We start from the raw sequence: 12,805 nt of genomic DNA on the forward strand, positions 1-12,805 counted from the left end.
AAGGAAGATCCAACCGAGAAGGAAGATCCAACCGAGAAGGAAGATCCAAGTGAGAGGGAAGAATCCAACCGAGAAGGAAGATCCAAGTGAGAAGGAAGAACAAAGAAAGAAGAAGACGGCCCTTCGTGAGCAAAGATTGAAAGACGAAGAACCACCTATCCTCCCTGCTCAACTTTAACAACTGGACAACGAAAGAACCGCAGCCGCCCTAGAGACTTTGTACTGAGCCTCGAAGATAGCTGAACAGGCGTCGTTTGCCGAGCAGGCAGGAGCAAGGAGACCCTCGCCCCTGACAACTCCAAAAAATAACTTTTCACCGCACCCAAAGCCAGCTCCAACCGAGCGGACTCGGCATCTAAACAAATGAGTATAATCAAAGAATTGAAAGGAAGAAATAATGTGTAGTATTATTATTTTATGTGAGCTGAAGCTTTGCCCTTGCTAAATATATTTTGCAATAAATATCTAACTAAATTTCTCAAGTGCATTAATTTTGCTTACGTAGTAAATGTTCCTCGTGATAGTAAAAAGTTAAATCGATGTATGTCTAACAACTGAGTTCTGAATGGTTATCCTAGTGACCTATCCACTTAACAATCCCTTACGGCTTTATGTGTAATCCAAGCCGTTAAAACCAAACCTGGCAATTTACCAAGAGCACGGATCCAAAAGAGGAAGCTACCATAACTGACGCGACAGGTAGGTGCGCCCGGGGCCAGGGTGGCCCCTCGGCCGAGTGCGTGTTTACCGGAGGAAGCAAGGTAGACGTCAGGAGTAACGGTAGTTAGCAGAGCCAGGCGAGTTCCTCGAAAGAACACCAGCTTGCCAATCTTATAATAGAGAGCTGAGTCAATAAGTAGCCCCGTATCGGGCCAGGAAAACCCCCGGATCTAACACGTGGCGCCCAACAAGAAGAAGAACCCCGGCAGCCGAGAGAGGCTGTCGTTCGTGTACGAAGGACCCCAGGAAAAGAGACTTGGGTAGAAAGTAACGCTGCCCAATGCTCAGTGAAGTCCGATTGCGAGACATCCACGCATCGAAGCTGTTCGTGGTATTTACAAGCCAGCACAGGATAAGCCGCAGGCGACGGGGAGTGTCGACCAGAATCACCCGACCTGTAGAGGGGCCAGAGCCTGACCCCATCCCTTACTCAACGTGCGACGAGAGGCTTTGGGAGGACGGCAACTCGAGACAAAAAAGACAAAGACATCGTCCAAGATGCAAGAGAAGCAGACGGACCAGAGAACCAGAGACGGACCAGAGAAGGACCAGAGAACCAGAGACGGACCAGAGAAGGACCAGAGAACCAGAGACTGACCAGAGAACCAGAGACGGACCAGAGACGGACCAGAGACGGACCAGACGTTCCAGGGACCGGCCGGCAGATGGAGGCAACCCTGAGAGACGAGCCAGCGGCCCCGATGAAGGAATTGCCACCGAGCGGCAGCGAAGACCAGAGGGACGACGTGGCAGAACAAGCGGCATCGGGAGAACCGACACCGAATAAAGACAGAGGCAACGTCCAACATCAGATCATCCTGTACGGAAGAGGATGGACCACCTGGGACGCTGCCATCCAACAACACCGAACCGACCTACATCAAGAAGAAAGTAGGGCGTCGGTGGGAGAGATAGTAGAACGAATGTGCAAAAAAGAAAGGGGGTACCTAGCTCCCCTCCTCCACCAGTCCGGGGTGGCTGTGGCAGTGGTAGAGTGTCCAAACCCCCCGAGAGGCAAGAAGCAAGTGGGAGAATGGCTGACCTGGTGGCTGGTGGTAATGAGAACCATCAAGGGAAAAATAGTCACCGTGATCAGCCCCTCAAAAGATTACGATTCAAATGTAAAGATGCTGGCAACAGAAATAGGAGCAGGGCCGGTAAATGTGGGGAACAAAGTCACGGCTACAGCTCGCTCTAAACACCACCAATGCGAGCTAGATGCAATAGCTAGCTACATAGCGGAGGAGACCCATTATGCCGGAAACACGGATGACTAGAGCAGCCAGGCAGGGCACATGGACTCAGAAGAGTCCTCATCAGAAGAAGGACCTGTCCAGTCCGAAGGGGAGAAAGAATAAGAAGAGACAGACGAGGACGTGGAGAACGAATCACCGGTGAGCAGTAGCGGGGGGTACCAAGTGCTCCTGTCTTCCTTCATACTAGGGACTCCCGCTGTAGTGCGAAAGGTCCTACAGGACCTAGAGGAACCAGAACCGGAGCGGCACAAAAAAGAGAAAACTAAAAAGAAGCACACCAACGCCCCAAGCCAGGAAGATCACCTTCCAAAGTTAAAGAAAAGGCCCGAAGGCACCAGAAAGTATGCGAATCAGATGGGGTTAACCGCCTTCAACCATTTCGGCGAGCCCTGGGACATAGACAGCCATGGATTAGTGGTCGTAACCAACTCACATCTGAAACCTCATATCACCCGGTTCAGAAAGAAACTGATGAGAGAAGGAGGGCCTAGATACCAAGAAGAGCTCGAAGAAAGCTGCAAGAGACATAGAGAGAACATGCCAAAGGTAGTAGTCTCAGGTGGGGCTTCATTCTCAAGCACAAAGAGAGGGAGCGATCCAGGCAAAGAGGCCAAGTCCCCGGCAGTGCCCTGACCGAGGAAGTAACAGAAATACTGGAAGGTCTGCTCGAATTAGAGCGGAGAAGGGTAAGGCGAGCCAGAGTGATAACTGACAGTTATTACTGTGCTCAGGCCCTTAACGAAGACCTGTCCATATGGGAAGAAAATGGGTTCGAGAGCGCTAAAAGCAAGAAAGTAGCTCACGAGAACCTATGGAGGAAAATAGCCGAATTGTGGCTAATAATGGAGCTTGAAGTGGTGCACCAGAGAGCCCACACACAAGTAGGAACTCACTGGGAAGGAAATGAAGAAGTGGATCGTTTCATCCAGATGAGACAAGTTGTCTTTGTTGGGATCGAGAAGTGGGAAGAACTGCCCAAAGGAAGGGTAGTCCCAGAAGAGAGCGTGGAAGAGGTGGTGCAGGCAGTGCATGGAGCACTAGGACATGCAGGCACCGTTCCAATGCGAAGGGAACTGGAAAAGCAGCGTCTCTGGATTCCTGAAAGAGAAGTCCGAAGAATCCTAAGAGACTGTGAGTTGTGTGGTCGATACAACGCAGGAAGGAGAGGACAAAGGGTGGGAGGACCCACCATTAAAAGTACCGTACCCTGGGGTTCTATCTGCATGGATGTGGCAGGACCCATAGGGGTACCAGGGAAGGGCGGAGAAAAATACCTGTTGGTGCTTGTGGACTCCATGTCGGGATACGTGACCACAAAAGCGGTGCGGAAAGCTAACGGAAACAGTGTTGTTAGCATGCTTGACCAAGTCTGTGGCTACCTAGGAGTGCCTAAGGAGCTCAGAACCAACAACGGTACGCACTTTCGCAATGCCAAGGTGGACCAATGGTGCCAACAGCATGGGGTAAGGAGGATCTACTCTCCCCCATACACTCCCCAGGCAAACGGGGTGGTGGAAAGGACCATTGGATTGGTGAAAAGTTGGATTGGGAAGAATGCCAACTGCAGGGACTGGAGCACTAAGACCCTGGACATTGCCACGGCTTTGAACGACCACTACCGACGTGACAGGCCCTCCCCAGCGGAGGAGCTGATGCACTGCCCCTTCACGTCACAGGAGGTGGGGCGGGGCTTGGAGGTTAAAGAACCCAAGCTCAAGCAAAAAGTGACACTTCGAGTAGGACAGTGCATCTGGATCAAGGCTCAGGTCAGTGCACCTAACTCTGCAGTAAAAGCCAAGTACGACAAATCCGACATTGTGGTCAAGATTCTGGACAGCAATACTGTTCAACTGAAGAAAAGAGGAATCCAAGGAGTGGGACAGCTGAAGCCAGTTTGTGAGGGTTTTAAGTTGTATTTCATGCATTCAGTGTCTGTGAGATGGGGTTTGAGGAATGTGCAGGAGTGGGGGTGGTGTGAAAGTGGCAGGGAGAGGTGTGAAGTTTAGGATAATGGGGCATAGGCCCAGGTGGGGCTTGTTGGACTTCAGCCAATCAGTGAGCTGATCGATGAGCTGAGGAATGCAACTTTGACGGGACAAAGGGTTTGAAACTCTGGGGGGGTTTCAGATCTTCTGCTGGCCACCGAGGAGGCAGACCAGCCTTCTGATTTCTCCCTGTGTCCAGAAGTTGTGGCCTTAACAAATTTAGCACCCCTGATGGGACTTGACGAACTCTAAGATGGGGATGTGGGACCGCGGATACTTTCGGAGTGTACACGAATAAAAGGTGAGCAGAGCCATTTTAATAAAAATCTGTTTTGGTAATCTTAGCCGAAAGTGTTCACGGACCGCATAGACCCTAAGGGCCGCATCTGGGCACAGAGAAAGACCGCAGAGTAACCTGAAGCTGTAAAAGTGCATTCTCCTGAAATTTACGCTAAATAAGACCTCAGAGAGGCCGGGTTAGAGTCCCGCAATGTGATATGGAGAATACAGCGAAAAAATAATATAAAAATCACCACATTGGATTCATAAACGGTTGTTTGCTTGGCGGACTGGCGTGCATAGGCTGGGAGACGCTCTGGCTTAGTTTGTGCATTGCTGGGTCAGCAAGATAACTTGTTTAAAAGCAGTGTTTTGTAGCTTGGCGGACTGGATACTTGTGGCTGAAGGGGCTTAAAGCGGCGTTTTTTTGTAACTCTTTGGGGCATGTTGTTCGGGTCGAGCTCAGCTTACTGTTTAGACGCAATCGTGTGGGTGATTCGGAGAAGTAGGATAACAGGCATTTGGTGGAGTCGGGCGGACTGGAGAAATATCTTCGGGTCTGATAAAGCTAAATAGCCTGTTAAACCAGAGGCAAATATAAGGGTGGACTAAACTGGGGTTCCTTGAAAAAGGCAGTTTTTGCCGATTAAAATGTGATCAACTTGGAGTGTGCTTAGAGAAGAGAGAGAAGTGGAATGTATAATGAGTTTGTTGGACAAAAAATACTGCTGTCTCTGTTTCTCTGTCTCCCACACAATCTGAGTTGTAAAAGGTGGAGATTGCACATGTGTTCTGGTACGAGGACCAGGAATGGTGTGAAAGGACATGTCTGACTGGCAGCAAGTCAGACTCAATTCACTGACTTCAAAAACACTGATGATCCTGGCAGCAGGGCTGGTTACACCCACTAGTTGGACACTTACAACAAACATGTGACATTAGTATTGTACTTATTTACGTTCCTTTGCAAAGTGATGAAGTATTTTGAACCAAGAGGATGAATCATGATGAACTCTACATACGTTTCTTATTTCACACTTAGTGCCTACTTTGACACCGGGGTGTTTCAATACTTGATTTCCATGATTGTTATGGTTTTATATTTGTTAATTGTTGGTTCCAACCTCCTTCTGATTGTGGTTATCTGTATGAACAGAAGCTTACCAGACTCAAGCTCACCTACATAGGACTTAACACGACTTCAGACTTCTTGAGAGGCAGAGTACCGCCACCATTCCCCTGCATCCCTTTAATATTGCACTATTTGTATACTCATAGACAATCTTCTCAGTTATTTTGTTTATACATTGTATTTTTGATATTTTCTTATTGATGTTGATAATTTGTTATTTACATTAACTCGAGCTCAGTACCTGAGGTTCCTACTTCCTCCACCATCTTGAACTATTCCTTACATATCTCTTTTTAATGAACATCTTCTAAATACCAGTCATCAAGCGATCATCAATTAGAGAATCAGATGTTGTAACCTTTAATGATGACGTTGCTCTGCTGCTGCTATCTGACTTGAAATGTCTATAAGAAGCAGAGTTACAGCTCAGTAAAGAGGGACTCAGTCAGTCCTTCACAGAGGTTCATCAACTGTTTGTAGCTTCTTGCTCATGTTGACTGTAAATAAGAGAGTGGTGTTCAGTTAGAGATGTTTGTCACTAAAGATTCCTCTCTAGCTGGTTGACAGTAAGTGGACTGTTTGTTGATGCTTTAACTAAACTCTGTCATACTTGTCAAAATGTTCACTAGTTGGACACTTACAACAAACAACATGTGACATTAGTATTGTACTTATTTACGTTCCTTTGCAAAGTGATGAAGTATTTTGAACCAAGAGGATGAATCATGATGAACTCTACATACGTTTCATATTTCATACTTAGTGCCTACTTTGACACCGGGGTGTTTAAATACTTGATTTTCATGATTGTTATGCTTTTATATTTGTTAATTGTTGGTTCCAACCTCCTTCTGATTGTGGTTATCTGTATGAACAGAAGCTTACATGAACCCATGTACCTTTTTCTCTGCAGCCTGTTTGTGAATGAACTGTTTGGTAGTACAGGGTTGTTTCCATTCCTGCTGGTTCAGATCCTCTCTGACATTCACACGGTTTCTGCTCCACTTTGTTTCCTGCAGATCTTCTCTTTGTACACTTATGGCAATGTACAGTTTTATAACTTAGCCGTCATGTCTTATGACAGATATCTTGCTATCTGTTGTCCTCTACAATATAACACACGTATGACATTCAACAAGGTTGCCATGCTGATTGCTGTAACGTGGTCAATCCCTCTTCTTAATATCGTAGTCATGATGTCTTTGAGTGCATCTTTACAGCTGTGTGGGAACATCATTGACCGATTGTTCTGTAACAACTACTCTGTTGTAAAACTGGCCTGCTCTGACACGACAGTCAACAACATCTATGGACTCATGTACACTTTCATTGTATTATTTGGTCTTGCAATACTAATCCTTTACTCGTACGTGAGGATCTTCAGAGTTTGTTTCTCTGCTTGTAAACAGACCAGACAGAAAGCTGTCAGTACCTGCACACCTCACCTCACTTCTCTGCTCAACTTCTCTTTTGGGGTTTTCTTTGAAATAGTGCAGAGCAGGTTTGATATGAACAGAGCACCCATTCTGCTGCGCACCTTCTTATCTTTATACTTTCTCACTTGCCAACCGCTCTTCAACCCTTTCATGTACGGACTCAATTTGACCAAAATTCGCATCATATGTAAAAGTCTTGTCTTTGGTGAAATGTAAGTTACTGTTGAAGGCCATGTCGTTTATCTCCTCAGCTCCAGTAACATGTGAACGCCTCGTTAGTAGCAGATGTCGGCCTTTAAACCGGTCGGGTGGTAAAATGTAACATTTAAACAAAAGCTTGACTCTTTGTCAAGTTTGTAGTTCGCTGAGTTTGCAAAAAGCATGTATCTTGAGATGAAAGATGAATTGTGCATTATATTTATTTATTACGTTTTTCACACAAGGCAGCAAATTAAAATCAGCAATGTATTTCTACTTTTACAATTGTAGAAATTATGCAGTTGCTGCTTTCTCCGTGGTAGTAGTGGTAGTAGAAATAGACAGTATTTCAAGTCTTGTGCTGAACTATTGAAATAAAGTGACTCTTCCAGTTACTGACATGTAAAGGTGTCTCACATTGTACACAGCTGGACCAGTAGGACAATGACATCATCAGTCCGTATGCCAAGAAGCCTTTGAAGCCTTATATTACCTTTTTATTCTGTATTTGTGTTTATTTGATGTATTTTCTTCATCCCTTACTCTAGTATGTCGAGCAATTTGTAATTGCCGTCTTGTTAAATGAGGTTGTGCAAATAGTCCAATAAACATTAACTTGTTGTGGTAACACTTTTTATCATGCCCATGTCTGAAAAGCATTAAAGATACTTATAACATTGTATACTTATAGTTTAAGCACTGATAAATATTCATAATGCGTGATAACAATACGCATAATTATTCACATTATAGAAAATGTATTATGAAGACTTATTAAGCTATTATAAAGCGATATACTGGCATGGCCCATATCATTGGCAGATATTCAACAATCACAAGTGTGTCTCAGCGTAGGTCAGTTGCAAACACCAATGAATCATTTGAGTTCATCTGAAAACTGTGTTTGTTATTTAATAGGGGAAAAAAGCACAAATATGTAAACAAGCCACAATCACCACCAACATACAAATCCCCACTGGCACGTCACACACAGTGTGCACACAGTGTGCACTGTGTGTGACGTGCTTTGCTTGAAAACAAATCTTCCTGTGCCAAGAATTTGCCAATTTGAATTGGGTACACACATGAGTACACACAAAAAATAAAAAAATGTTGGTAGATTGAGGTGCTACAAGTGTTGTGATGTGTTAGATCCTGGGGTACTTCTGGCCCGATACGGGGCTACTTACTGACTCAGCTCTCTATTAAAAGATTGTCGAGCTGGTGTTCTTGCGAGGGAACTCGCCTGGCTCTTCTAACTGCCGTTACTCCCGACGTCTACCCTGCTTCCTCCGGTCTGAGTGCACTCGGTCGAGGGGCCACCCTGACCCCGGGCGCTCCTACCGGTCGCGTCGGTTATGGCAGCTTCCCTCTTCTGGATCCGTGCTCTTGGTAAATGCCAGGTTAGGTTTTAACGGCTAGGATCACTTCTAAAACCGTAAGGGATTGTTAAGTGGATGCGGTCTCTAGGATAACCTTTCAGAACTCAGTTGTTAGACATACAATGGATTTAACTTTTTACTGCCATGAGGAACTTTTTACTACTTCAGCAAATGAATGCACTTGAGAAATTTACTTTAAATGCAGATTAGATATTTATTGCAGCTTATATTTAGTTAATTAGCAAGGGTTAAGCTACAGCTCACATAAAATGTCACTACACTTGATTCGTTATCATAATCACAGTTTACAGTTGTTATAATCAGTTACAGTTGTTATAATCAGTTACAGTCGTTATAATCAGTTTACTTCGTACACATTTGCTTATAAAATGATTATTGATCTCACCCTTCATCATTATTGTGCTTTGTGTCTTTTCTTCTCAACCATCATTATTTCCCCATCCCTTGAAGCCAACACCCTGCTCACTTCCTCTTTCTCCGTACTTTCTACACCCAGACTGCACTATACTCAGATACACTTATTATTATTATCAGGTTTACATTTGTTAAATCACTCTATGTATTAAACATTCGTTATGTAACGATCATACACTTTATCTTTCGATTACACTTTAACTGTTGATTTCTGAGTATATGCTTTATGCTTTTTATATCCTGACCTTACCCTGAACGTGTATGCATGTATCCAAGGCGGCTTTCTCTGTGAGCTCAGCTCTTCTCGACAGATGAGATAAATGTGTGGGACAGACTGGAGTCAAAAAAGATGAAGTGCTATTCAAGTGTGGCAAAAGAACAGAAGGATTTGTACCCATGCTCATCCTGTCAGTCACTGGGGCAAGTGGGAAATCACCATTGATACCAGGACTGATCAAGGCAATTTGTACAGCACATTTCAACAACAAGGTAATTCAAAGTGCTTCACATAAAACCATTAAAATCATCAAAACATAAGGCAAAAGAAAAGGAGATTTAAAAACAGTTAAGAACATTGATTGAAACAATAAAAACAATCATTAAAACATTAAAAAACAGTGTAAGAAATAAAATACAGCAGTAAAATGCAGAAATGTATTCATATCCTTGAATCTGGTTCAATTAAAGGCAGCAGCAAACAGAAAGTCTTCAATCTTGATTTAAATGAGCTGAGGGTCTCAGCAGACCTGCAGCTTTCTGGGACTTTGTTCCAGATATGTGGAGCAGAAAAACTGAACGCTGCTTCTCCATGTTTAGTTCTGACTCTGGGAACAGAAAGTAGACCGGTCCCAGACGACCTGAGGGGTCGGGATGGTTCATAAGGTAGCAGCAGATCAGAGATGTATTTTGGCCCTAAACCATTCAGTGCTTTGTAAACCAACAGCAGGATTTTAAAGTCAATTCTTTGTTGGACAGGAAGCCAGTGCAAAGACCTCAGAACTGGAGTGATGTGGTCCACCCTCCTGGTCTTAGTGAGGACTCGAGCTGCAGCGTTCTGAATCAGCTGCAGCTTTCTGACTGACTTTTTACAGAGACCTGTAAACACACCGTTACAGTAGTCCAGTCTGCTGAAGATAAATGCGTGGACAAGTTTTACCTGTTGAGACATAAGTCCTCTAATCCTTGATATATTCTTCAGGTGATAGGAGGCTGATCTTGTGATTGTCTTGATGAGGCTGTTCAGGTTGAGGTCTGAATCCATAATTACACATCAGAGCTGACTAAAATGACATGTGGTGTTCCCCAAGGTTCAATACTGGGGCCTCTTCTGTTCAACATCTACCAGGGGTATCAAACATACGGCCCGCGGGCCGGATCCGGCCCGCCACGTCATTTTATGTGGCCCGCGATTCTGTCAGCAAAAAAACAACAACAAAAAAATGTATTTATTATTTTTTTACAAAAATTAAAAGTTAGATCGAAAATAAAAATATCCCCATGGTCGAAATTATGAGATAGAAAGTCGAAGTGATGAGATAGCATGTTGTCTGTGTGCCGACATTAAAACGATCACAACAGGTGGACAGGAGAGGCAACAACCCATAAAGAGGTTTCCAACAAGTGATGGTGCCGTTCTCAACATGTGTACTTCTCTGTACTTGTGAACTCGTGGACTTGTGAAACGTCATCAGTCTCAGCCCAAGTACTGTTCCAATTCAAAGTTCACATCGAGCCAAGCACGGTCCTAATGCCCGGATGTGGCTCCGCCCATTTTACCGGGGATGCATCGGAGGTGACTTGTCTGTACTTGGGACAGCCAAATATCCCAGAATGCATTTTGCACCAGCAACAGGAAACAATGGTGGAGGAGAAATCACACAACTGGAAGTTGAAACTTTCAAAATACTGCTGTTGTTAATTCACAGAAAGTCATTTTAGGATGTTTTGAGGCGAGAAGTTAGTTGTTTAAGCATCAAATCTGTGGTCGGTTTGTCAAGACTCAGCCGATTTAAACATCTGCTCTGACAATTTCAGAGATGTGAGGTGTTGCTAGCGGGATCTGATCCACAGACATATATTTATCTATATATGTGTATATATATATATATACACACATATATAATTGTATGTATGTATATATATGTACATAATAATATATCATTTTTGATTTCAAATGAAAACGAAAACAGCAGGGTTGTCATATTTAGTTTGATTGTAAAAATACTCTACAGAAAAAAACGGATTAAAGTCATAAGACCAGCTGAGGTGGTGATGTCATCAAGTCAGCTGCTGTTCCAATTGTCTGTAGGGCTGCAACAACGAATCGATAATTCGAAAATAAAAATAAATCGAAAATCGATGATTAAAAGAGTTGGCAACGAATTTCATTATCGATTCGTTGTGTCGCGTGATTATTACGCCACTCAGTAAGTCGCGGAGATGTTGAGTTGAGCCATTTGCGCCGCCGGTCTCGCCGGAGGCTATTTGTGTTCATTGGCACTGGACGTGCCAGAGAGGGGGCGGGGCTTATCGCCCTGAAAGCCGTTCAACTGTCCGCCATTAACCATGGAAACAATCACCTCTATTTCTGCTTCGTAGGTGTTGTGGAAGTCACAGATATCCCGGGAAACTAAACTAAATATGTTAGGAGTAGTTACATTTACACCGTCTTACATTTACAACCGGCCCTTTGAGGGACCCTGATGCTGATGTGGCCCCAGAGTGAAAATGAGTTTGACACCCCTGATCTACATGCTTCCACTAGCTCAGATTATGGAAAAGAACAAAGTGTGTTATCATAATTATGCAGATGACACACAAATCTACATAACTATGTCACCAGGGGACTATAATCCCATACAGGGCTGGGTAACTGCATTGAACAAATCAACAACTGGATGTAACAGAATGTTCTTCAATTCAACAAAGATAAAACAGAAGTAATTGATTTTGGTACCAAGGACGAACAATTGAAAATCACCGCTCAGCTTCAGTCACTGATGTAAAAACCCACAAACCAAGCCAGAAATCTAGGTGTAGTTAGCTACAGACACAAAGTATTCTCGGTCCTTCAAGTAGGATTCAAACCAGTTGGGTGCTGTGCCAGAGAGTCCCACCCAGATCTTTAGTCTTTCTAGTAGCATGTCATGGTCGACCGTGTTGAATGCAACACTGAGATCCAGGAACACTAAGACTGAGATTCTACCTCTGTGTTTAAAACCTCTTTGTACCGAGAGCCCCCTTTAAAGGGGGCTAGATGGGGGGCGACAGAGTACACACATGTGTACAATTCACTTTTGCAAAACGAATAAAATTATATTTGATGACATATCATACCATATACCCGTAGCTTCTAAATTCCTCTACGTGAAACCATTCAAAAGTTACATCCAGAAAGCCAACGAACAACAAACCGCTCCCCAGCAAAAACAAATGTAAACGCATCGTCCCGTGAGGTGATTTTCGTGAAGAAAAACGCTGGAAATTGATTGTAATCCGTTTCAGACATGTCTCCATCTGTGTGTGTGTGATATAATGGAGGTCCTGGTGAAACTATGACGAAATGTTCGGCATTTTCCTGTTCGGTGAATCATTTTACGCATGGGGGTTGCGTGGCAGGGATTGTGATTTTTAGTGGCTAAAAAGTCTGTCAATCTACTCAAGAATGTAGTATATCAAATTAGAATAGAGCAGCGCAACAGCTGGTTCTAAAAATGAGAATTTGGCTTGACTGTCCGTACTCAAACCTCTATTATGCTGGCCTGCTTCACTCAATCGAAGTACAATTAGTTTGTGGGGACTGTAAATGTTGTGCTACGACTGTGGCGTATTTTTAGGCTTAACGCGTGTATCACAAGTTTTACCTGTATTATACCACCAACATTATTAAAATAGACCTTGTAGTTAGAGATCTGCACTCGCTTTAGTGTGGGTATGCAATTTTTGAGCAGAGGCCTAAAAATAGGGCTCGAGTTTAAGAGGT

At 43.9% G+C, this 12,805-nt stretch overlaps 1 protein-coding gene across 1 annotated transcript; it reads left to right on the forward strand.

Moving 5' to 3' along the window:
- Positions 1-6,097: 6,097 nt before the first annotated feature.
- Positions 6,098-7,024, forward strand: LOC306780282 (olfactory receptor 6E1-like; the record flags this gene model as incomplete). The annotated part of the gene is made up of 1 exon (XM_079272595.1): positions 6,098-7,024. The coding sequence occupies one exon, from the start codon at positions 6,098-6,100 to the stop codon at positions 7,022-7,024; it is 927 nt and encodes a 308-aa protein (XP_079128721.1).
- Positions 7,025-12,805: the final 5,781 nt, after the last annotated feature.

The sequence above is a fragment of the Melanostigma gelatinosum genome (genome assembly GCF_949748355.1).
Source record: "Melanostigma gelatinosum genome assembly, chromosome: 7".
Lineage (NCBI taxonomy): Eukaryota > Metazoa > Chordata > Actinopteri > Perciformes > Zoarcidae > Melanostigma > Melanostigma gelatinosum.